General features: G+C 38.3%; 1 protein-coding gene across 3 annotated transcripts; it reads right to left on the minus strand.

The window, feature by feature from the left end:
• mapk6 (mitogen-activated protein kinase 6) lies at positions 1–27,748 on the minus strand. Of its 3 annotated transcripts, none has more exons than XM_048615890.1 (6): positions 27,536–27,748; positions 17,652–18,861; positions 4,848–4,992; positions 4,358–4,522; positions 3,710–3,911; positions 1–2,522 (listed from the first exon to the last, which is right to left on the minus strand). In XM_048615890.1, exons 2-6 carry the CDS (start codon positions 18,204–18,206, stop codon positions 1,388–1,390), a joined length of 2,202 nt encoding a protein of 733 aa, XP_048471847.1. In that variant the 5' UTR covers positions 18,207–18,861; positions 27,536–27,748; the 3' UTR covers positions 1–1,387. The 3 variants fall into 3 exon arrangements, with proteins under 3 accessions (XP_048471847.1, XP_048471845.1, XP_048471846.1); XM_048615888.1 differs by lacking the exon at positions 27,536–27,748 and adding an exon at positions 25,329–25,460; XM_048615889.1 differs by lacking the exon at positions 27,536–27,748 and adding an exon at positions 24,841–24,921.

Consider the following 27,748-nt stretch of genomic DNA (forward strand, 5'->3'; position numbering starts at 1 on the left):
TTTAGGTTTGGGTTATGTTTATTTGTTCCTTTTTGGATTTTTTGGGGGAGGGAAGAGGATGAGAACCAATAATACAGAAACTTAGTATCTAAATTGGTAAATGCAAATAAATTTCCAGAAATAATTCTACATGCTATATTCTGAACCTATGGAAATCATGCTGGCTTGAGAAATTACAAATTTAATAAAAATGTACAATAAAAATAAAGATGAAAATTCAACATTCATCTTACTGTTGTCTATATTTTTAATTTTTACAGAAATGTTTGCAACTCAGTTATTTCCATGCAGAGATTTCTAATCTTAAATTTTAAACAAATTAAACATAGAATTTAAGACATCTTGGAGCATTTCCAAAATCAGCTTTGAAATGAATTCTAAATTGTTCGAAGGTTTATTTAATGGGAAGTTAAGCATCACTAAAATGTACCAATTCCTATATATAGTGAATGCTCTTTTCAAAACAAGCCAATTCTAAAGACAAGAAAATGGGAAAAGCATTAGGACAAGGTGATTTTCATTGTACACAATTAACTATAGTGCCAAACATGAAGTTAGCTTCAAAATGCCCCAAAATTCATTTTAAAGTCACAATGAAACTATAAAATTAAAATAAATACAGAAAAAATCTTACATCTGCTAAAATAAATAATGTATCTGAACACTTTACTATGGAAAATGCATACCAGAAAGTTACAAGTACTGACAGCTTTTCAAACAGGGAACAACTGCTAGTACAGTGATGCTGGCTAAGTTCACGTCCATGCTGTGAAGCACTGAAGGTGGCTCAAGGTCAGCCACTCATTGCCGTTACCTTGAGGTAGATAACACATGCGTACCATGTTCTGCATTCATTTGCTGGTTTTGCTGGCATCACATGTTTAAGAAACATTTAAGCTATCAGAAAATGTCTAATGTACTGCCGGGGAGAAACAAACGCACTTTACTGCTTGGACTTAAACACTTTTAATTTGATTTCAAATGAATTTTTAAAAATCTCATGCAAATATATTTCAACCATGTATTTGCCAAAATGGAAACAATTCCATTTGCAAAACAAGTAGACGGTGCTTGGTGGTTTTTTTTAATTTCACCAATAAAATATGTCCACTTGGCCTAGTGCATTTTCACACCACTGTTTCATAGTCACAATTTTCTGCATTAGTCTTTTTTGTCTTAATGTACATATTTTAAACCGTGTGCAAATGACATAAGTTTACAAAAAATTAAAATGCAATGTCAAAATAATTTGACGTGTAAAAATGGTAAACCATTCAAACCAAAAGGAGCACAGTTTGAACTTACAAAAATAAGATTCCAGAATTAAGAAAACAAGACAAATGCACATAGTAAAGTATACAAAACAAATGTCTGCTGAGTGTTCTATTCAGTTCAAATGTTTCAAGATGCTACTATAGGTCTTATGAGGAATCTGAGGAGACAGTTTTGCAGCGGCAGGTGCTAAAGTGGTCTGAATCGCTTTAGATTTCAGTGGTGAACTGACAGGATTGTCAAACTGGGGAATACCAATGGACTCCAACTGCTTGCTGAATGGGATCTCCCCATTCCTGCTCACCTCTTTCGCACACTCATCACTAATTCTTTCCCCCAGTTTCCTGTCACTTGCCGGCTCAGATTCTGCGATTTCTACATCATCTTTTTTGTTGAATAACTTGTCTAAATAACTAGTGAATGTACTTTTTTCTAGCTGCTCATCCTTCCTGTTGTCCCAACAAACATCTTCATCTAGGTGAATTAGAAAACCTTCCTCTTCACCATCGCTTCCATCAATTGCAAATTGGCAATCCCATGGATTCTGACTTCGATATTCCAGTTGAGCCAAATTGGCCATTCCTTTCTCCTCCTTCTCCTGACTGACGGACTTGCAATTTGACATTGAACTTTTCAGGTCCAATTTGGATACTGAACTGTTCAAGTCATTCAGCTTATCTATATCACAAGTCTCAGGCTGCAAACTAAGCTTGATGGTGCTTGCCATGAAAGAATCAAAGTCAAACCCCCGAATCTTCTCTTTGCCCTTCTCAGCAATCTGGTGTGTTGCCTCCACCAAAGCTAACTGTGCTTTCACCAGTCCATTCTTTTCACACTTTGACTTGCCTTTTTTATCTGGCTTATCTCTGCTCTGCTCTTTCCAGTTAGATAGGTCTATAATAAGTTTGGGCTCATAGTAATGATTCACTTCACTCTCCCTCCACACCAAGTTATCCAAGTAGGATGGTGACCCCACTTTATAATTACAGGTGTGGCCACATTCTAGATCACAGTATTTGTTTTCATGGTGATCTGAATGTGGCCAAGAATGTTCAGTGGAAAAGTTCAAGTCAAATGCAGGATCCTCCAAATACTTTTCACGTTCTCCATCTAAATACTTGCGAGGGTCCACTTGTACCTCATCTTCTTCAGTCATGTCAGACATTGCTCGTGGATCTCGTTGAACATCATCTGCCTCAAAGTTACTGTGCAAAGGCCAGTCATGGTCTGACAATTCACTTTCTTGGTATCTGGAATAAACAATTTAAGCAATGGATATTCAGGACATCAGGTATAATTTCAACACCTTAGAATGATTCCAAAGTTGAAACACCACAGACCACTTTAACTTACATTAATACACATTGCATAGTTTTTTTTAAAATCACATATGCAAAGACATAAGTTGGAAACTCATAACTTCATCTTTGGATCTAACTCTCTCTGGATAAAAGGGACAAATGATCCTTTCTTGGATTAAAAACAAGGTTGCTGGAAAAGCTCAGCAGGTCTGGCAGCATCTGTGAAGGAAAAAACAGAGTTAACGTTTCGGGTCTGGTGACTGAACTGTTCAGGAAGGGTCACTGGACCCAAAACGTTAACTCTGTATTTTCTCTCACAGATGCTGCCAGATCTGCTGAGCTTTTCCAGCAACTTTGTTTTTGCTCCTGATTTACAGCATACGCAGTTCTTTTGGTTTTTATCCTTTCTTGGATACCTACTAAAATTAGGAAGTCTCAATTCTGTTAAACATGGAAGTAGCAATTCAAGATTTAGCACTGGTGGATCACTTTTTAAAAATGTAATTTATTCTATTTGGGCAGCAAGCCAGGGCAATAATGTTTCCACGATGAAATACAGGGAGAATCTTTATGCCATCTTAGGAAACAGTACATATCTAGTAAGCACTAAACCTCCATGGAAGAAACAAAAACTTCAAAGATGTTTGATTCCTTGCCATAAAGCAAGTATATTGCTAATCTTTGGCGTTTATTCCCCAGCAAGCCGTGGAAGCTAGGTCATTGAATATAATCAAGGCTAAGTTAAGACAGCTTCTTGATTCACAAACGAGTCAAGGGTTAGGAGGGAGACAAGAAATTCAAGTTAAGGCTGTAATCAGAACAACCACATCTTTACTGAATGGCAGAAAAGGTTCAAGCAGTTAAATGATCTATGCCAGCTCCTTACCTCTTACATTATGTTCTTAATCTTAAAAAGGGGCATTATTTTCAAACGTTGCAGAGAAACACCAGTATACCCAAACTAAATAATCCTCTAAAATAAAACAAAGCCAAAGACAATAAAGCTACTTGTTTTGGTTATATCTAAAAGTAACCCATTTTCAATCTAATTATTGGATGCGTTTATCAAAACAAAACCTTAGGACAATATTTTACCAAACACAAGATAAATAATGTATTAGAAATGAATTAATTACCTGTCCCAGTTGTAAATATGGCTGTGACTTTCATCCATTAGCAAAATCTCATCAACTTCATCCTCAATGTGAAAGGGGTGGGTAGATGTGGGTTCATCCAAAGGGAAGGAATAAATACTCATGTACGGATGGGCCAACGCTTCAGCCGCTGTCAGTCTGTCCATTGGATTGAAGGTCAAAATTTGTTCCAAAAAATCCAATGCTAAGTTTTAAAAGAAAAATAGATTTTTATAGAAGCCTTTCAACTTTTCCTTGCGCTCCAACTCTGCAAATATATTTATCCTATTAATCTCCTGTCTGAACACTAACAAATAATTGGAACATCCAATAATTTCCAACACTAGTGATAGCAGGAAGACCATCTCTTCCTGAACTTCACCAATCTAATTCGAAATGAATGTTAAAAAGCAAGATCCTGGTTTTCCCTTCAGGTTTCCCCTCCCTTCTGTTTTGGGCACACAGTGCATCCAAAATTAGGAAACAAGCTGATGGATTGTTACGGTATCTTTCCAGGTCATTTATATAATGCAATTTAGAAGACAATTTATTTTGTACTGATGTAATCAACTCAACAAACAACTGAAATAAATCTGTATTCTCTTTGAACGAATTCAAAGTTAAGATGAAAAGTTACAGATTATTAAGTACCTTCAGCACATACACCAGGGAGTAGCTGTGGCAACGGATTGTGGGGTTCTGTCATGTCATTTTGTATATAAACTGGAATCACACCCAATAACTCCTGAAGGTCTTCTTCATGGATTACAGGGATGGAATTAAGAATCAACTGCATTTGCTCCAGCTCATGAGCACCTAAACAAAGATTTTAAAAGAAAACCTTGAATATTTGAAGGAATAATCCATTAACAAGCTCACCAGAACATCAGTTCCACAAGTGTAGGAATCAAGAAAAAAGGAATTACATACTTAAGAGTCAAATAGCTTTGAATCATTCCATTAAATTTTACAGTATGAAATATCTCAGCTGTACAAGTGAAGTATTACATAATACACAGTAGAAATGCTTAAATCACTAACATGAGCATTTAGAAAAGTAATTGCTTACTTCAAAGCAAAGCTGTTTCGTGCCATCTAAAATACTGGGCAATAACCATCTCAGTAATTCAGCAACACTGACCTGCAAAAAGTGTTTTCCCAGTCAGCATTTCAGCAAAGATGCAGCCAGCAGCCCACATGTCAATGGCTTTGGTGTAGTTGTTGGGAGAAAGGAGAAGACGTGGAGATCTGTACCACTTAGTAACCAGTCCTTCAGACAGATAGCCCTAGAAAAGAAGTCATATTTTTTTTCCCTCTAAAGAACCGTTGTACATCAAGTCATTTATATTCCAAAACAGAAAAACAATGTGTACATGCACCACTTAAATGCATTTGGCTGGTTTACAGATCTTCTTTATTATCCACTCCTGTAAAACGTTAGTTAAGACATGCGGCAATCTGGAAGTTGACTTTTTGGAAACTGCTCATGTTTTACAAGAGAAACCACTGATTCACTTGATCAAACTTGTTGGGAATATGCTTACATTATCGGTCTATCACAAATATTTAAAAAGTGTAAATTGTCAGCAAGCATTATGAGCCTTTATTTACTCCACTGTCATGAATGACCAGATCAGTGCTGTGAGATTCTCTTCCAGAGACGCTACGATATGAAAAAAATGCTATCCAATCCAATAAATATAGTATACACTGTTCTTTCATTACTTGAACTATATAAAATTCAAGTTTTGCTTGTTTGTGTGTGTAAACACTTGCTACACTCAGTCAAAATGCAAGTGACCAGAAAATTCATTCTGGACACTATTCTGACACAACTGAAAAACGTTTAATATTCAGTTCAAAATATTACACAAATTGAAAGGTAGTCAGTTGTGAAAAGAAAAAATTAAAGCATAATTATGGTTCCACCCTATTCAAGATTTTACACAATTTTCTCTTATTACCAGGAGACAGTTAATTCTTCAATAGAAATTGCTTATAATCAACTAGTGGACACCTAGAGAACATATTCACACATCCCAGCTGCAATTTAAAATAGGCCATAACGGAAGTTTTGAATGCAAGTCATCAAAATTAAGTGTATTTTAATTAAGTTTTCTATTATTCATATTAAATCTATATTACAATGCATCCTTCACATCATTCTCTTTGAATTCACTTCATTTACCTTTTTCTACTAACGTGCATTTGCTTCCAAGCTGTAGGGCTAAAGGATCTAGCAATATTTGGCTGTTTAACAATCCACCTGTTAGTACTGTATCTAGAATGAGGCAATAATCCTCAAGGTTGAGCTCTTGAGAAGGACAATTATCCCTCCTGCTTTGGTCAGTAACTATAAAGACTAACTTTTCAGCTATCCCTAGAACAGGTTTATGCGCTTCACCAAAGATCCCACAAACTGAAAAATCATACCCAGGTGATTATGAAGCTTTTAGAAACAAATGTAAGATGATACCGGAGGAGGTATTGCGTTGAAAAAGCAAGCTTACAGCTATTTGCCTGTGTGTAATTTATTTATGCAACTGTACAAAATTTTCTTTGGCACTTTTGTAAATGAAAGTTAAAACAATTATTTAATTAGCAAAAAGCTGGACTTACTCACTTCTGAATCCCAATCACCCAGCATCCATTATTCTACCGTAACTGCAAATACATAATCTATACACTTCCAGAACATAACATCTCCCTCTCCGACAAAACTGCAGGGACACCTGAAAGAAAAACTTGTGGGTGGCCTGCTTCCTGACCTCCACTAGTCTTTCCTAATAAAGTACCAAGTGAACTAAGGTACGCCATGTCCAAGACCTACAGGATTCTAAAACTTTTATGTCTTACAGCAGAGATCAAAAACTGACCATAATTGGAGAATCAAAGAGAGACTTTCTGGCTTTAGCACTCAGCATTCCTGCATCAATGCTCTCCCGGCTAGTACACAGCTGCGACTATGCCTCCAGCCAATATTAACCACAAATACTGGGGGTGTTCTGGTTTTGGCACAAACATAGCCGAATGGCTCTACTCATTGGAACAGCTATTACTCCAAGTTTAGAAAGGTCTACATAAGGAGGATAAAAGGCTGCACACAGTGGTATTTAGACAAAAACAAAAATTTCTGAAAACGCTCAGCTAATCAGATCAGCAATTCCTGCTTCAAGTGAACATACGTCAAATGAGAAAAGGCAGGGCTGGGCTGTGAATAGCAGAATGAGCACTCACCATCAGGTTCACACATGAAGAATGGCCATTTCAGAGCTACTGGAGGGCCACTGCTTGTGGAACCATGTCCTGGCACAAACTGCTGCCTTCAGGAAGGGGAGGGAGAGAGGTCTGGAGAAAACAAAGGGACCCTTGTACGTGGAATGTTTAGGAAAAAAATTAGCCACATGGAAAATCTGTGCATTATCAACATTTACTGAGAAATTTATATTCAAGTGCACATTTAAATAGTCACAATACATAATTACTAACCCTAAAGTAGCAATATGCCAAGAAATGCCCAACTTATTTTGACTATATATTGGGTACCAATTAGTTACTGGAATCTTCAGGAACTAATTGAAAGTTGGCAATTCCATTTTTTCAAAAATTCAGTTGAGGAACTTATTAAAATATTAAAATCAAAGTACACTCAATCAATGGCTCAATGAGGTTATCCTAGAAATTGAGAGCCAGATCTTCTCATCTGTGCTCTTAACTGATCTCAGCCATAGGAACATTGCACAGACAAGTGCCCTTGTCCCTGGATTAGGCAGATGTAAACAAAAATTGCATGTTTCCCACTCTAGATTGCTATCCACCATCCCTCATTGTGACCACTAGCAGTTAAGGGCTGAAATCAGACTCAGTGATCTCTTCACTTGATAGCAAGGCTCCAATGAGCAAATGTTTGCTCATGGAAGGGACTATTAAGCACTGCCCATGAGACTGAACTCCTATGTAGCAAACTGGTGGAAGAAAAAGTTAGGAACTAGTTAGCAATTACTGTTAGGCAATTTGCACGGTAATAAAACACTGGTTTTTTTTTAAAAGACAACTAGTGATTGAAATTATTTTAATGGTACACATTTGGTTACATAAGCATTTACACAAGTATGGAACATGCCACCAATGAGCGCATCAGCCAAATGAATATGAAAACTACAAACCCCAATTGGGGTCTCTAGGTTTAAAATTAAACAAATAACACTGCAACCAAAATGGCTTGTCACAAGGTAAAAGCATACTACCAAGTTTAGGAATATAAAATCTTCTACTCCAACAAAGAAGCTACTTCATTAATAGTAAAACTACATGTGCCTTCCTCGTGACAAGTTGAAATACTAGAGCTAAGAAATCAAATTAAATAAAATCAGACAGACTTACAATGAATGAAAGAAACTAAAAGCACTGATGATTCTACCTTATGAATGCATTCCAGAGCAAAGTAATGGGCATATGAAAAGAATATAAATACAATCAACTGGGAAATAGACTATTAAAGCTTCTGATTCAAAATAGGAAAACCACCTATATCCATTTGTATCAAATAACATGTTAGGCTAAATAGCAAGAAAAGAACGATTTTAAACTCAGCCCAAAATGACCAAACATGTTAATATTGGCTAGCTTTACATGGGCATGCCTGCAAAGAACTGGTTTGGAAAATCATGAAAATCATGTTTAAAATAAATATCTCATTATTTGTGCCAGTCAATTATCTGATGAAAAGTACTTGGAATATAGAAAGTTCTACATTCTTTATTCTTATTGATGCGATTTCAAAGATGCACTTATACACTTGACAACCTATCAACATGTACTCACTGCAAGGCTACACTGTCAAAATCATCTCCCACTTCTGATTGGAAAATTACAGAGGCCTTGAAATTATTCCATCAAGTTGAGTTCACAATACCATAAACCAAAATGAAAAAAAAAATTAACTTCTCCACATGCAAAGCCTGATTAAGGAGAAACCAACATAGTTCCTGGGCGCCAGAACTACCTAATGTGAATAGGCTTGGATTTGTGTAGATCAAAAAAAACCCACAGGTTTAATATTTTGTCACCAGCTGAGCATGTAATTTGTCTCAAATTATCATCACCACACAAATACCACTTCTTGCAAAAGCTGCATATTTATAAAAACATTTAAGAAAAACTGATCTGTGGAATAATAAATCAAACAAATCTAATGTATAAAGTGAATGCTGGCTTTGACAAGCAATACTCGTGTCACTTCAAACTTTACATTCCATTTTTAATGTATTCTCTGGTTCAAAGCAGTTTTCAGTGTTTGAGGGCATTAGTAAATCAGTAAGTTTATGTTTAATTGGACCTTAATTTACTCAATCTCAAGAAATGCTATATTCTAGTAGATAATAAAAATACAGGAATAATAGCAAATGTTAGAAAAGTATGTGTCAGTCAGGTTATAACGTGTGTGTATATGTTGTAAAGAAGACCAGACATTTTTTTCTCCAGGCCCTGTGATGCATCTCCTTTTACTATTTGATAGTTCTAGCTCGAAAAAATCTTGAAAACAAAATAAGCCTCAACAGAAATAACGTTTTATTGAATTTGGTGGCAAACTGAAAGTGTTTTAAAATTCAAGAGGTTAATGCCAAGTATTAACTTATAGACCCAATATACTACCTTTGGGTTGAGGAATCATTTATGTGAAAAATTGTGTAATCCTTTACAATTACAAGGATGCTCCCAAATATTCATTTTGTTGTACAGAACTTATCTTGAAGATGGGGAAGGCACCCGAGTTTAAATAAACCTGGTGAGGTATTTAAATTCGAGCGAATACCAGAGATGAGTGTTACCCAGTAGTTGTTGCCACCCCTTCCCAATTGCTCATTCTTAAGAACAAGATCAATAAAATATTAAAAAAATGCAAACATAAATCTTCATTTGCAAGGAAAATAATAGGTAAAAGAAAGATCACTTTGTTTATAGAAAAGATAGTTGCAAATTATAAAATTTAAAACAGATCAGAGGCTACCTATTCAACTAAAATCAGCAAGACTTAATCTGATTTTCAATTGTAGAAACAGGATTTTTTTTTTTTAAAAATGGAAAGTTAGAAATTCCAAAAAGTCACATTATATTTATGGGAAATTGAACAAGGCAACATGTTATGAAAAAATGAACTGAAAAGTTGGAAAGGGCTCCAAATTTAGGAGCAGGCATTGCCCTAACTGAAAAACATCCCAAGTGGGTTTTGTCTGTGTCTAATAATTGTAGTTCCAAACCTTGTGGTAGTCAGAATGGACAAGAATTTAAACCCTGACCTACAGAGGAAAATAAACTATTTTAAAACAACTTTGACAAAGCAAGTAACTCAAAACCAGTTACAACCAAGCTGCAAAACTCAGTCTAAAATTAAACCAAATGAAGAAGTACTAAGGTCATTGTCCACATCACTGAAGCTTCACATGTGTGATGCTAAACATTTATGGAATTAGTTTTTGCAGCACTACTTCAGAATTTGAAAACAACTAGCATTTTCCTTTTCTCAATTCAAAACGCTAAGTTATGTTTACATACTGAGCAATAGGAACAATTTTTATGCAGTTTGCTCCATTACAAATTAATACCGGTATCCCATATATAGAGCAAAGGTTGATCTTGTGCACAACATGACTTCTAGGCTTTTACCCCAAAATTCCAATCTCTGTAGGTGCCACCCACTCACTGCTGACTCACCTAGGTCAAAAAGAAATAGAACAGCACACCAATGAAGGTGGTTGTTCAGTTTCTCGTGTACACACATTAACATGTGATGTCAAAGCTACCAACTTTCTAGGCTAACAAGGCGTAGAGCTGGATGAACACAGCAGCATCATAGGAGCAGGAAGGCTGACGTTTCGGGCCTAGACCGTTCTTCAGAAAAAATTTCTAGGCTGTTGAGCCTGTAGAATTTGCTACCACAGAAAGCAGTTGAAGCCGAAACATTGTATAATTTGAAGGAGTTGGATATAGCACTTAAGGCTAAAGAGATCAAAGGAAATGGAGGAAAAGTGGGAACAGGCTATTGAGCTGAATAGTCAGCCACGAACATAATGAATGGCGGATTTAGCTCAAGGGCCAAACAGTTTACGACAGCTCACATTTTGTGTTTAATGCTATTTTTTGAAGGCGAGGTTGGAGAAAATAGTCTCCATACTGCCCCCTCTGCAATGGCAAGATGTTGGGAGCAAATGGACTTTAGCTCCTTAAAACTGCTGTTCATATATAAATCAATCCCTTATTTTTTAGCTAAAAACTGTCTTGGAAACTCAACATTTGCACAAATATATATGGTATTTATTTCACTGCAAAACCCCTGACAGATAGATTGATTATGTCAAGGTGCATATTTCCCTCATTACAGAACACTTAGACTTCCAGGATATTTGGTGCAATGCTATTTATCATTCATTCAATTAAAACTTGGCTCCTTAGATAGCAAATTATTGTTTACTGTACTGATTATATTCAGTAATCTTTCCACAGACTCAAAATTTGGTGAGAGCACTGACATATAACAAAACATACACACCACCCAACAGACTTTTTTAAAAAACTTTAAGCTAACAGTTGGTTCAGGCGTGTGCCTGGCCCAAACAAGAGTTTTGCACTCAATCCCTCCAGAAAGATATTCCCAATATTGAAAATGTCTCCAAGTACATAAGCCTAGAAATCTGGCGGACAGTTTTTGGAAGAAATGCCAAATGAAGATTATTTTTAAATTTAAGAATTGACTGACTGACTGACTTGGCACACATTTGAACAGAAAAAAAGCAAAAAGGTGCTCCTTAAGCACAATGATGCTCATGTGTGAAACACATTCAAATTTTACATTATGAAAACAAGTCACATTTGAGTGCTTCATAAAGATTGTTACAGATTTGTCTATTTTCAATTAAAAATAATCTATCCCATATACATTATGTTATCTTCGCATAGCCATCATGCTCACATCACATGAAATAGGTTTATGCTACTCAGCCTAATTGCTCATTCTGAGAATATTCTATTTGTTAGGGTCAGTAACCAACACTATCTTGGTCAATATCAAACACCAAGAAAGTAATCATCTAAGACTTTAACAATAGAGAGAAAAAGACAATGCTCAGGATAAAAACAGATTGAGTACTTTTTTTCCCCGAAAGGGTTGGGTGGACTAAAAGTAAACAGTCATGTGATCCAGATCAGAAGCATGCTAGATTACTGAAGGAAGTAAAGTTTGGAATTGTTGGAGTCTCTGGTCAGAATATTTCAATTCGCCTTCGATAAAGCAACAGTAGTAGAAACAGAAGAATTGCAGGTGCAACACCTTTGATTAAAAAAAAACTGACAGAAAACAAACGTGGCAACTGCAAGCAACCTAATGTCAGTTAGGTACTAACACTGGAAAAAATTAAGTTGCCATTTGGAAAACTATGGGCAGCAAATTAAAGTTAGCATGCAATTATTAAAGGAAGATCTAGATTTACATTTTTTGATGCAACAATAGAACATAGTTATGGGTAGAGTACTTAATGTTGTGTATATGGACTTGTTAGAAGTACCACATAATAAAGCCCAAGGCATTGAAGAGGCAGTCACAGCACGGCTGAAAAACTGGCTATGGCATAGAAAGCAAAAAGCGATGAACAGATTTTTTTTTTTAAAAAAACAGATTTGGTGGTGAAGAGGGGCTTGGAGCAGGGTGTATACTGTGCTATTCCCCAAGGTTCAGCATTGATACCACTTTCACATTTTGAGATATATTTATCTGGGTGTACAGGGCAGGCTTTTAAGTTTGCAGATAATAATTGGGAAATGTACTAAGCAGATGTTAACAGAGCACAGTCGAGTGAAATGGTCAGACACATGGCAGATAAAATTAACAAAGAAATGAGGTAATTATTTTTAGCAGGAAAATGTAGAGGAAATAATGAATTAAATGGTATGGCTTTAAGCAGGTATTTGGAATAAAGCAATCTGATGGTGTATGCACACAAATCTTCGGTGATGGTAAAATAGATCAAGACACAAATTTTAAATCAAGAACATATAGGGCGCGTGTGGAATGAACTGCCAGACAAAGTGTTGGATGCAGGTACAATTACAATATTTAAGAGACATTTGGATAGATAGACCTCAGCTCTGTATTCATTTCTAGACAGAATTTACAAAGGATGTCATGGCTTTAGAAAAGATGCAGAAGCAATTTACCATGGATAAGGGGCTCAAGTCATATGGAAAGGCTGCAAAGAAGGGCTGCCCTCCTTTTAGCAGAGAAGACTAGTAGAAGATTAGATAAAGACGTTCAAAATCATGAAGGATTTTGATAGAATAAGGAGTCAGTACCTAAAGAATATGAACTGAAAGCAACTAACGAAAGAACAAGAGGCAACGTGAGGCAACTTTTAAAAAACATAATTTTTGCAATCTGCATGCAGTGCCCAACAATGCCCAGTAGCTTTCCAAACAGAACGAGATAAATAAATTAAAAGGGGTAAAATGGATGCCATGGGGAAGAGAGGGGAAGTGTGACTTGTAGAATAGATTTACCATTATCACGCGCAGATATAGAACATAGAACATTACAGCGCAGTACATGCCCTTCGGCCCTCGATGTTGCGCCGACCTGTGAAACCAATCTGAAGCCCATCTAACCTACACTATTCCATTATCATCCATATATTTATCCAATGACCATTTAAATGCCCTTAAAGTTGGCAAGTCTACTACTTTTGCAGGCAGGGCATTCCACGCCCTTACTACTCTCCGAGTAAAGAACCTACCTCTGACATCTGTCCTATATCTATCACCCCTCAATTTAAAGCTATGTCCCCTCGTGCTAGCCATCACCATCCGAGGAAAAAGGCTCTCACTGTCCACCCTATCTAATCCTCTGATCATCTTGTATGTCTCTATTAAGTCACCTCTTAACCTTCTCTCTAACGAAAACAGCCTCAAGTCCCTCAGCCTTTCCTCATAAGACCTTCCCTCCATACCAGGCAACATCCTGGTAAATCTCCTCTGCACCCTTTCCAATGCTTCCACATCCTTCCTATAATGCGGTGACCAGAACTGTACGCAATACTCCAAGTGCGGCCGCACCAGAGTTTTGTACAGCTGCGACATGACCTCATGGCTCCGAAACTCAATCCCTCTACCAATAAAACCTAACACACTGTACGCCTTCTTAACAACCCTATCAACCCGGGTGGCAACTTTCAGGGATCTATGCACATGGACACCGAGATCTCTCTGCTCATCCACACTACCAAGAATCTTACCATTAGCCCACTACTCCTTCCGAAGTGAATCACCTCACACTTTTCCGCATTAAACTCCATTTGCCACCTCTCAGCCCAGCTCTGCAGCTTATCTATGTCCCTCTGTAACCTGCAACATCCTTCCGCACTATTCACAACTCCACCGACTTTACTGTCATCCGCAAATTTACTAACCCATCCTTCTACGCCCTCATCCAGGTCATTTATAAAAATGACAAACAGCAGTGGCCCAAAACAGATCCTTGCAGTACACCACTAGTAAATGAACTCCAGGATGAACATTTCCCATCAACCACCACCCTCTGTCTTCTTACAGCTAGCCAATTTCTGATCCAAACCGCCAAATCACCCTCAATCCCATGCCTCCGTATTTTCTGCAATAGCCTACCGTGGGGAACCTTATCAAACGCTTTACTGAAATCCATATACACCACATCAACCGCTTTACCCTCATCCACCTGTTTGGTCACCTTCTCAAAGAACTCAAGGTTTGTGAGGCACGACCTACCCTTCACAAAACCGTGTTGACTATCCCTAATCAAATTATTCCTTTCTAGATGATTATAAATCCTATCTCTTATAATCCTTTCCAACACTTTTTACCCACAACCGAAGTAAGGCTCACTGGTCTATAATTACCAGGGTTGTCTCTACTCCCCTTCTTGAACAAGGGGACAACATTTGCTATTCTCCAGTCTTCTGGCACTATTCCTGTAGATAATGACGACATAACGATCAAAGCCAAAGGCTCTGCAATCTCCTCTCTAGCTTCCCAGAGAATCCTAGGATAAATCCCATCTGGCCCAGGGGACTCATCTATTTTCACACTTTCCAGAATTGCTAACACCTCCTCCTTATGAACCTCAATCCCGTCTAGTCTAATAGCCTGTATCTCAGTATTCTCCTCGACTACATTGTCTTTTTCCTGTGTGAATACTGACAAAAAATATTTGTTTAGCGCCTCTCCTATCTCTTCGGTCTCCACGCACAACTTCCCACTATTGTCCTTTACTGGCCCTAATCTTACTCTAGTCATTCTTTTATTCCTGACATACCTATAGAAAGCTTTAGGGTTTTCCTTGATCCTACCTGCTAAAGACTTCTCATGTCCCCTCCTGGCTCTTCTTAGCTCTGTCTTTAGGTCCTTCCTGGCTAACTTGTAACTCTCAAGAGCCCTAACTGAGCCTTCACGCCTCATCTTTACATAAGCCTCCTTCTTCCTCTTGACAAGAGATTCAACTTCTTTAGTAAACCACGGTTCCCTCACTCTACCACTTCCTCCCTGCCTGTCGGGTACATACTTATCAAGGACACGCAGTAGCTGTTCCTTGAACAAGCTCCACATTTCAATTGTGTCCAGCCCCTGCACTTTCCTTCTCCATCCTATGCATCCTAAATCTTGCCTAATCGCCTCATAATTGCCTTTCCCCCAGCTGTAACTCTTGCCCTGCGGTATATACCTATCCCTTTCCATCGCTAAAGTAAACGTAACCGAATTGTGGTCACTATCACCAAAGTGCTCACCTACCTCCAAATCTAACACCTGGCCTGGTTCATTACCCAGTACCAAATCCGATGTGGCCTTGCCTCTTGTTGGCCTACCTACATACTGTGTCAGGAAACCCTCCTGCACACATTGGACAAAAACTGACCCATCTAAAGTACTCGAACTATAGCGTTTCCAGTCAATATTTGGAAAGTTAAAGTTCCCCATAACAATTACCCTGTTACTTTCGCTCCTATCCAGAATCATCTTTGCAATCCTTTCCTCTACATCTCTGGAACTTTTCGGAGGCCTATAGAAAACTCCCAACAGGGTGACCTCTCCTTTCCTGTTTCTAACCTCAGCCCATACTACCTCAGTAGACGAGTTGTCATCAAACGTCCTTTCTGCCACTGTAATACTGTCCTTGACTAACAATGCCACACCTCCCCCTCTTTTACCACCTTCCCTGATCTTACTGAAACATCTAAACCCCGGAACCTGCAACAACCATTCCTGACCCTGCTCTATCCATGTATCTGACAAATAATCTGACAAATCGGATCTTGTGTTGTTTCATTCTAAGTTACCCTGAAATCTGTCCTTTATAGCTGAAAAGAAACAATACAGTCAAAAATTTTATGCCCATCAAGATGGTTTATATTTACATAGTATCAACTGTCGGGATATGCTGCTCCCTGGCATATGCATGAAAAGAAGCTTCCAGACATTTAATCAGCACTCATGGAACAGATGCTAACCTTGTGATAAATGTCAACATTCTGGTGCCTTAATTTCCAAAGGGACTACAAAATGGGATACCAGTGAGGTCACTGATCTCAATGCACACTATTGCTGCCGTTATGAAACTACGCCAGAATGTAATCCATGCACTACACTCTAGAATCAAATCAGCAGCGGAAAACGTAAATCTCAAAAACATCATACATCTGTAGTTCGCGTGTGAATCGGTCAATAGGGCAGTAAGAATGTCAGGATTCTGCAATTCCTTGACCAGAGAAGCTATGAACTTGGGTTTTGAAAGAATACCTCAAATTTGCTTAGATAATAACAACCCATTGACTTCAGCAAACTCCAAAAAATAGTGGCCAATTAAACAAGTTTGAAATATTTCAAGAATAAACTGCATATCAGTATAACTTGCATTATTTAGCTACGTAGACTGCAATCATCTTTCACTTAAGTCAAAATTTCAATATCATGTGAACAGATTTTAGAATAGGCATATTTTGTTTTCTAAGATTTAGAATAATCTGATTGGCAGCTTGAAGTACCAATTCAAATTCTACTACAAATGTCCAGTAACTATTGTTTTATGTAAAAGCTATAAGAATAACTAGTTTGAAAAGCAAAAGTCTAATCTTCTCCATTGACTACAGCTTCCAAACTTTTGGGTTATGGGAAAGCACTGTTATGGGCAGAGAAAGAAAGAGCTTTATACTCCTAGGTCAAGAAAAAGGTAATGTTTGATCATAGCAATTCGGGACTTAATATATTAGCAAACAGTAAAATTATATAAAGACATTTTATTTGCTTACAATATAGAAGTTACACAAACGATAAAAAAAAGCTCTCATATCATATATTAGGCATGAGGCAGATCTTTCTGCAGGTAGTTGATGCAATGACAAGGGTTATTCATGACGTAGGGTATTGAAATGGATGTTTTAACTCTGAAATTGCCATTTCCTTGTCAAAAGTTGTATACCAGTCCAAGCTAAACCAAAAACACTATATATTAGTTATAATGTATGTAACAATATTTGATGACAGGTTGATGACTGTAATTTACAATATTGTACTTCCTACAGGACCAATACAACTCTCCAATACCTCTGCAGCATGACGTTTTTTAAAAAATCCTCTATTCAAGAGCTCACTACTTTAAAACAGTTTTGTTGCACTAAAATAGTACAAGAATTACAATTATTATTGGTATATAGCTATGCAATTGAGGTCACTCAATTAGTCTTTAAACTACATGAAATTCTTATCAGAAAATGCCAGCATATGTTCCTCATAAACAAGTGGCACGCTACTCATTCCTACTCATGCCATATAATGCCCTTGCTAAATGTTATCTCAAAAAATTTGAACAATAACAGTCAACACTAACAGCATGACTACCTTATTTGTTCATGGGAAATAAATTAAAACTTACTTTGTGAGAGTAATGGGGATCCATGATGCGTGCCAGACCAAAATCCCCTATTTTCAGCACCAAATCCTCAGTGTTAATGAAGAGGTTAGCCGGTTTGAGATCTCTGTGCAGAACATTAGCTGAATGGATGTATTTTAGCCCACGAAGCAGCTGGTACATGAAGAGCCTAGCATGCTCTTCTGAGAATGGACCCTGTTCCAACAGCTTCGCTAGATCGGTCTCCATGTACTCTTGAACAATGTATACTGCATTCAGTTCTGTGATCGCACCCACATCATCAGAGATCGGTATCCCACTTGGACCCAAAATCTCAAACACCTTCACTATGTTATCATTGTCAAGTCGTCGGATGATTTTGATCTCCCGCAAGGCGTGTTTGACACTCTGTGGGTCACTCAGGACAATTTTCTTGACAGCCACTCGCTTGTCACAGTCATTGTCCACAGCAGAGAAAACCAGGCCATTGCCACCATACCCAAGTGGCTTCAAGTCCATATACCGAGCACCCAAATCAAAACCATGAATGTTCATTAAACTTCCAAACTTTTCTGCCATGTTGATAACCCTCAAGCTTTCCTCTCCTATCAGATGGGCAATCCTATGTCAAAACTAAACTAATGAAAAATCAGCTTCCACAACAGAGAGCAAGCCAACTTTAACCTTTTCGTAACTTCAAGATATTTTCTCTTTGAAATGTATGGGCCATCTACCCTATCTGAACAAGTTCAGCTCTGTTCCCAGTTGAATCCCTCCTTTCAAGAATGAACAACTTGAAGAATAGAAATTCTCGTCTGACCTAGGTCAGTAAATGTTAGGCTTCTAATTCAAAAAAGGGCATCCCTGCAGACATTAAAAATGAAACTAAAGTTTGATTGCAACGGAATGAACTTCGACAGACAGATGCATCCAAACTACTGCTGTAAACAGGCTAACATTTAACAAGGCGTGTGACAATACATATATATGTGTTATAAACCTCTATTGACATCCTCCTCATAGTGCAGATACATTCAGTGTAAGACTGGTCCTGAGCAGCGTCATTCTACAGTGCTGATGAGCACTTTTTTTCTTTCCTTTTAACTATAGCCTGGACAAGAAATGAACTTGTGGCAGCTTTCTAACCCTAAAAGATGACTTCCATTAATGATCAGGTGGCTCAAGCTCACCGCAGTCACAATCAAAGCTATCATCCATTTTATATTTGGACAACCTACGAAAGAAAAAGAAAAAGAAACATTAAGTCAATGATCCAAAGACTTTTGTATTAAAACAATAAATGTGCTGTATGACTATGACTCTAAGGAGCAGAGTATGTTTTTTGCTCGTAGAATGCATGTTTTTTGAGGAAGAAGTAAACAATTGTGATATATTGGCAGTGTTTTGTTGAGACTGCACAGCATATGGGTGCTAATCTTCTACATACTTTCCTGTGGGGCGTGCCTCTCCCCTGTTTTTCTGGCTATACGACCCAGTGGTCCAAATTTTGACAGCAATTTTCTTGGAATGTCAACGATGTGGTACAAATCAGAGTACAATTGCCACTTTTATTTAAAGACTGGGCACTGAATTACAAACTTTAAGATTAGGAGGTTTATTAAATTACAAGAAAAAGAAAACTAATTTTAAAAGTTTTAAAGTTACAGTATATAGAGTGATCATATGACATTTGATGATTTTGTTAATTTTTGGAATTTAAGGTATTTAATTCCAATTTCTAACAGATTAGGGTAATATGTGCACCAATATGTTATTCATAAGCTTTACAACTAACTTGCATATAAATAATTTACTTCCACATCAATATTTATTACACAGACGCTTAGAGCAGAAACTGAGTTGAACAGAATGCCCTTGGATCATTAGTAAATTAGGTACATTAAAATGGAATTATTTTCAATGAAACATACAGTGTGAAAATGTTTACAATATGAAGTGAAATTTTAAAAAATCACCACATAAATAGAAAGTACACGTACAGCCATTCTCCAGGATGTCTATTCAGTAATCAAAGATAATATTGTATTTATCTATATGCTTCTAGATGTTTACAGCACTGGCTCTGTACATTCACTACTGACTGTTTGGAGACAACAGGAAGTCTTAAGAAAAACACTTGTGTGGTGAAGCAAAAAACAAAAGTGGTGCTATTTCAGGGAGGTTTGCTATTTAATTGCTGCTTATGAGTTTCAAGATGATTGCCTTGAAGATCTGGACACAATACTGATTTCATTTGTTGCATAGATGCATACTCACTGCGCAAGACTAAAATAATATTTTTAAAATCCATTTTAATTAGAATTTACAAGTAAGGATGTTTAATTTGAACATTATAACAGTTATTTTTGGATAATTTAAATGAACTACAAAACGTCTAAACTCCAGATGTGTTTTTTGCACATCATACACATTAATGGATAAAGTAATGCTAGCCATTCTACAGTTATGACACTGATATTTAGATTAAGCCTGCCCTTCAACGTCTTCCTTCCCTGCTCCCCCCAACCCTGCTCCACCACCATTATCAGGTATATGATCTCAATGGAATAAACTCAACTGAGCACAAAATAAATCTTTCAACTCCTGTGGGTTAAATATTAAGCATGGTAGGCATTCAAATTGCCCAAATCTCCCAGTCTGGATTTAGTACTTGACAGAACAGATGATTCTTAGAAAAGGATAAGTAAAGATGTATATTATTTGCATTTCATTTCTGAAGCGAAAATTAGATCTAGAATGAGCTCTCTCAAACTCTATCCACGAATGCACCCATCATATCAAATTTAATGAACTGTTACACACCAAAACATCTTGTATGGATTTTAATGAGGTTTCAGGGGTTTTAAAAAAAGGAACTTTATGAATATATTTAAATCACAATGTTACATAGAATGCCATGAAAATTTAATGAAACTAACACAAGGAAAACATGATGGAGTTGGAGTTTGCTCTATGGGCACAACACCAAAGTTTAACCAATAATATTGCCAATGTCACGCTCATTCTGTCAATACCAAAAACATTCTAACAAATCTCCTCAACTTCATTAGAATATGTTGGAATGCAAAAAGTTTCGGTGTTACCATGAACTTTTCAACTACGAATAAGAACAAGGGCAGTAAGTGCTAGAGAACACTACCATCTACAAGTTCCCCTTTAAGACATATACTATCCTGTCTCAGAACCATAATCACAGTTAAATCACAGTTATCGGAGTCAAAATTCTGGAACACCACCTGCTAACAGCTTCGTGGGTGTAGTGACACTACACCGACTTTTTGTTCAAGAAAGTGTATCACCGTCACCTTCTCAAGGGCAATAAATGCTGGCTGTTTATTCGTGATGTGCACATCACTCGAAGAGAAGAAGTGTTCATTCACCTGCATGATTCTGCCCACTGATTGACAAGATATGCACCCATCTGTTATTGTGACAAGAATGTAAAACATATTTGTTCTGAGCAACATGCTGGTAGGAGTATATGGGAAGCAATCACATTAATCTATAAAACTTCACACCAGACAGTTTCCTTCCCAGAGTAAACTTTACGTTGAAGGGTCTTCTTCAAATTAGCAAATCTTATTCCCCTCTTAGTTACTTTTCATTTTTGGCACATATCAAAACAAATTAGAAACCAATTTCTTCCATAAGCTCAACACTACTTCAGTGAAGCAAACTGCAAAAATATAAAAATAATTGCTCATTTCCATTAAAAATATTATCTGAATGGCAGATGTGCATCACAGTTAACCTAATACAGTAGGCTAGGGAGATTTAAAACTCTGATCCGCAGATATGGAACTCCCAATCTCTGTCATACGATTGGAGATGCTTGCTACAAAGGGAAGGTAGTGTAACCAAGAGCTCTAAACCTAGGTACTGCTTATTTAGTAATACTGTAGAACTTTAGCAGGAGAGGAATTACTTGCTCATCTTCTGAGCCAAAGATGGAAGTATAAGACAGAGGACATCAGATTCAAATTAATTCAGAATTCTAACAATGCTCAACATTTAACATAAATAGTAGAACTGTACTGAAAATTGATACGTTTGAAGGGTCCCACATTTATTCTACTCAAAAAGGATCAAAGTTGGGAAAAAAAAAGTAACTGTCCAAGTATAGGAAAAGTGCCAGTGGCATTCCTGCTTATGTTCCTCCAATCCAAACAAAATTAACCCAAAAAGATTAGTTTAAAAAGGTTGTTCTAAAATTATTTAAAACTGTATAATTATTAGGCCTTGTCACACATATTTTAGCTTCGTGCAATTAGCCAAGCCTGCCAGTGCTGCATGTGGGAGAGAAACTGGACACAACACCACCATTAGCACTAATGAATTCTCAACAATAACAGATAGACCCCATTGTTATAATGCTTCAGTTGCATTTGGTCAGGATCATTATTTCAAAATAGCACTAAGACAGATTATTATAATCATGGAAAATGCTAGAAATGCTCAATGTGGGCTGTACCTATGGGGGGGGGAGAGAAACAGAGTTAATGGTTCTGACTGACCTTGCATTTATCATAAATATTAACTGTTTCTTTCTCCACGTATGCCACCTGAACAGTTGAGTAGTTCCAGCATTTTGTGTTTTTGTTTCAAATTTCCAGCATTAGAAGCATTATCATTTCAATCATTATAATCATGGTTGGGAGTTTAAAAGCATTTTTTGGAGAGGGAAGAGAGAAAAATTTCCAATAACGAAAATGCTCCTCACAACTCAACAGAACAATAAAAACATCCACTTAGACTTAACAACAACAAACTAGCATAATATCCTTTCATTTTTAATAACGGGCTTTAAATTTCATTCTTTTAAAAGTTATTTAATAACTCACATGCCTCCTTTTTCATTGACGATATACTGTTACAATTTGGCAGACAAAGAATGACAACATTCCAAACCATCATTCATTGGTGACTTTATTAAGGTCTTGTGTATGCTTTAAATGAGCCTGCCCAGTATTATTTATTTTGTTCATACCTTCCTCATACTCGGGTCATTTAGAAGGTTTTTTTAAAGTAACACATTAACTGCCACTGCAAATATTCACTTTAACATAACTTTATATAATACACAACTTGTACATCTGACAGAGAATTTTGGGAAATATGGTAACCTATTAAATCCCATTTTCCTTCTCCACCTCTTCCCCATTCCACTTTGTCAAAGATTTTTAGCAGTGCAATGGTGTGCCCTGTCACGAGTTACAAAATTGTTTTTTTTTTTTGCCTCGCATTTCCTACTTTAGCTATTTTAATTTTGTCGCATGATCTACACTAAACGAAATTTACTGGAAAGAAAGCCCCCTGTTGCATCAAATATTTCCGTAATTTTAAACCATTATCTGCAGAGGCGTTCACTTCTGTCACTTTTAAGGCGGAGAAACACAATATGATTACAAAATGGAATTTCCTTTCACATCACTGCACCTGGCTTATTGATATCGTGTATGCAATATTTGGTGTACTAACGTCAGAACTTTAACTTTGGAGTTTGAGAAACAGGACTGCCAGCCAATGTGCTGACTTTCTTCTGTATCCGCCTACAAATTTCACAAAAAACAAAATCCAAATATTCATTCAACATCTGAGTGAAGGCTGCAAACTTCGAACACGATACTCCCAGTACATTTTTCCACGCTCACGCCAATCCATCGCCACCGGCACACACGTACACTGGTTGCAGAAACACAACAGGGGAATGCACATCAACACACCGTGATCCCTTTGCCCACTACCCTGTAAATTATACATGAATCCGTGGTATAAAACCTCCACTTCTAGAACTAAAATCAAATCAGATCAACCTTGAAACCCCACTGATCCGTTTCATAATCCAATGCTTCACTGAATAGCTGAATACTGTCCACGCTTTCCCCGCGCTGAACACTGACGTTTAGTATGGAGATTCATAGGAATTGACAGTTAACTCAAACAAGAATACTCACTTGGAAATATCCAGAGATGGAAAGTAATTTTCTGAAAAGAATTACCCTTCAGCACAGAAAAAAAAAAATCCCCGGGAGGGAAATTTATCACATGATTGACTAACGCAACAAAATTTCTTTTGAAAGGAGATAAAACGCAATGGCACAGGGTGATCTCAACTCGATTATAATTCCGCGAATTGAACGCAAAGAAAGTCGCCAATGATTCCGCGAACACCAGCCAGGGCCAACATGGGGCCGCTACTTCTGATCATAACAACGCTTTCGAACTCCAAAATCCTACACTTAACCAATTTGCATATTTCAAAGCAGGCTACTGCCACATGGCTGTGGAACATGACATCCGAATCGCTGCCTGGAGTGGCCACTCAAACCCGGCATTAGCGTCACAGGATAATAACCCGCAACTTTTGTTAGAGAGCGAGAGAAAAATCTACGAGTCACATGAAAATGAGCCACGTCGCCTCCTGTGAGCAAGCCGAGTGGTTGACGTTATATGGTCCTGGAAATATTACTCACTGTCTGAAGGCTTTAATTTTACTTATGAGGGTGGGTGGAGTTGATGGTGGGGGTGAGGGGCATGCATAGGAAACCAGTCTAACTACTTTTCACAATCAAAAAGGTAAAATGGTGCCTATTTGAGAAAGCCCGATGCGGTCAGTGCTACTGCCGGGACGGGTTACAACATTTCTTGCGAGGTCAAGTCACCGAAAAATGTCAAAAGGGTAAAAGAAAATCAAGATAATTTCTTTTTAGGGAGAGATTTTCTAAAAATCAATCTCGTAAAATATTCCCTTTGACTACATTAAAATTAAATTGTTGTAGGTACATGTTTTCAACAAAAGTGTTGCTTCAGTGTAAGTAGTAATATGAACTCGAAAAGAGGGATTTGAGGTCCAAATGAAGCCCCTTGTTGGAACCTCACCGCGTGTTGATGAACAATGAGAGACTCGGAGATCCGGAGGAGTTTGCGGCGGGGCACGGACACACAATGCGGTCCATCTACGGGCCAGGTGTTGGAAAATTGGAGTGAATAGATGGAGGGTCGATGACCGGGTCGGACACGAAGGGTCTTAGTGCCATGCAGTTAAAGAAAAGAAACTAAATGACCCCCCCCGAGGCATGTCTGTCAAGAATTTTCACCTTGCCTGGTTCGGCTCACTCACTGCGGTATCCCAGCACTGTGTGTATGTATGTATATATATATATATATATATGTTTAAGAATAGGACAGGCACCTCTTCCTTGACCAACACATTCAGGAACCACTGAGAGCAGAACAACCACACTCGCGACCGACCAAACTTGCTGGCTGGCGGGACCAGGGTCCCGCCCTACTCCCATCGTCGCTCGCTCATTGGCCGGGCAACACCGGCCATCGCAGCCGGCGCCGTGTCCGATTGGTCGGCGCCACCGTCAATCACCGACCCCTCCACCAAGACCGGCGACTCCGCTTTTTCTTAAAAAAAACGTTGCGGGGGGGTGGGGATAGAAGCGAAGCCGGTTCGGGAGAAGGAAGGGGGAAAAGGGGAGAAAGAATAATCCTCGTCCGGTGAAGTGAGGAACCCGAGTGAAGTCGGTTCTCTGAGCGGAGTTCGGTGAAGGACGGAGACGGTATCTCCTCCTTCCCAGTCAGACAAAGGAGGAAAGCGGCCTACAGACTTCCCCCCCTCCCCATCTCACATTTCAAACTAAACCGAGTCCCAAGGAATCGGTCACAACTTACTTGGCGTCCCAAAAACATGAGGAAAGCTTCGAGTGCGACGCCGCTGCTCGCCTTCGGTCCCGGTCACTCCGCCGCCGCCACCGGAGAAGGCGCAGCAACCGAGACCCACCATCCAGCGCGCGGCCTCTCCCGACAGGCCCCGCGCTCTCGGCCGGCCGGCCGGCGGGAAATTCAAACGCGCCTTCGCTCCGCGCCTCCCCCACGTTCCCTTGCTGCAGCATCGCCCGTGTACCCTACGTATTCCTGCAGTTCCGAGGAAGGGTCACTGCACCCATAACGTTAATTCTTGTTTTTTTCCTTCATAGATGCTACCAGACCCACTCAGTTTTCCCTTTCTGTTCATGCTTCTTTTTGACCCTGCATATTCTCCTCGCCCTCCCACTTCTAATAAATCTACACTAACGAAATAAATAGTGTACGGAACAACTGTGATCCCAGACTCTACACTTTTAACTCTGCAGGTGCTGAGTTTCATCAGCATGTTCCATTTTTGCGCCTCTCTCCACACATACACAATCAAAGCCAGCCAAAGGGCATGGTAACAACAGGATTACAATATTCTGATTAATCAACGCCCTCCCAGATATTGTATTGTCGGCAGTATCTCAATGAAATATAACCAAGAATTGCGGGTGTTGGAAATGTGAAAGAAAAACAGCAATTGCTGGAGGAATTCAGCAGGTCTGACAGCACCAGTGGAGAGAAAGCAGAGTTAAGGTTTCGAGTGCAATGATCCTTCCTCGGAACTTCTCTCTGCAGGTGCTGTCAGACCTGATGAATTTCTCCAGCAATTGCTGTTTTCTTTCCGTATGTCAATGAACCCAATCCGAAGGGGGCTGGGTTAAATGTTTCAAATTGGACAGAAAAGCTCTACTGCGATTTAAAATTTATTTTTAAATACTGGCATGTGCAGGCGTACCTTTTTTTGTTTACTTAATTACAGATCTATCTGCCTCTCACCTTCTGTGGGTGCTGTCACACTTATTTGGCCTGACTCGCGCATATGTTCAAATTCTGCTCTACTGTTCACTCAGTCTATAAACTTCACGTCAAACTTCTAGATAGAAGCAACTATATGATGCGCCCCGTGCCTGATTCACATAACACGCAAAAATGATGAAATAACATGGATTACCATGGTAACTAAAGATACAATGAAGTGACCAAACAATGAATTAAATGGATCTTGTTATTTTGTACTTGCATAGTGATCTGACACGATGTTCCTAAGGTTGCCCGTGGCAGATTGTGCGCAGTTATTTTAACCATTTGATAGCACAGGAGTAGTACCGAAAGCAGCGGATCTGAAAAAATAACGTTTAGCCGCATCTTTAAATACTTGTGTATGTGACGTGGTACCCTACTGCCTCCAAGTGTTGTGTCTGAATTTGTTTTATTTCGCTTGGAAATTAGGTCGCCGGATTGCAAGGTAATGTTCCGCATTGCCGGAGCTAATGCAGTTATATTTGTATTCTTATATTAAATGGGAAAATCCCTATATATGACAGAAATGCCGCTACAATGCAACTCTATATAAAAAGGTGGACGGCTGTATTATGTACAAAAATGGCCATATGAAGGTCAAGACAGTTTTGTCGCACCCATTAATTTGATTTCCATTCCGTTAAGAAGCATTTTTTTACAACAGTTCGACAATGTGTCATGACCTACGTATTACTGGACATAGCTAAAAGGGGGCAAAGTAAGATTGATTATAATGTTTATGCTGGAAAATAGATAGCTACGTGTAACTGAACACATTTCCTATAGGTCAGACACATTTATTAATGATTTAAACCTAACCCGGGAGAAAACGTTTTGTCCTCTCTTGAGCATGCACAGTTCAGATTGGAGTTTCCACTTAAAACGCGAAAACAAAGCGGGATTATACAGCGTGTCAAACTTCTAAACAATATTACCATTACCATTTGACAAGACACCGATTGTACATCACACCAGTCAACAGCGAGCGCAACAGTAACAATTCACTTAACTCTAATTGACTTACGAACGATATTAGTCGCCTTCAAGAAGGGAGGTAAATGTAGCCATTACAGTCAGTGCAATCTGAAACACGTAACTGCAATAAACACTTGCACCAATCTGCCAATAGCGAACATATCCGAGAACCGGTGGGAGATCTTTGTGTTTCTCAATCATATACAAAATAACGTCAAAACTGGCAAGTTTGTCATGAAACAGCTTACCATTTTTTTTGGCGCTTGACAGCGGTTAAGTCAACGGCTGTGTTGTATGTGCTAAAGTTTATCAGACAACCAGGTAAAAGACTCCTCGTTCTCAAGAATCGAGCGCTCACTAATCATTTAATTTGGGTGCATTCATTTACTACAAGTCAAAGTCACTGTAAGTAACCAGTGTGAAGCCGAATTTAAATTGCGTTTGCGGCAGTTGTTGCCGGT

Source organism: Rhincodon typus, chromosome 33, assembly GCF_021869965.1.
Source record: "Rhincodon typus isolate 14 chromosome 33, sRhiTyp1.1, whole genome shotgun sequence".
Lineage (NCBI taxonomy): Eukaryota > Metazoa > Chordata > Chondrichthyes > Orectolobiformes > Rhincodontidae > Rhincodon > Rhincodon typus.

Coding starts and splice junctions, on each gene's coding strand:
- mapk6 (XM_048615890.1), bottom strand. CDS start 18,206: ATGGCAGAAAAGTTTGGAAGTTTAATGAACATTCATGGTTTTGATTTG. Junction 4,993..17,651: donor ATCCCCATTACTCTCACAAA/GTAAGTTTTAAT, acceptor CTTCTTTTCTAG/GGCTATCTGTCTGAAGGACT. Junction 2,523..3,709: donor CATATTTACAACTGGGACAG/GTAATTAATTCA, acceptor TGTTTATTCCAG/ATACCAAGAAAGTGAATTGT.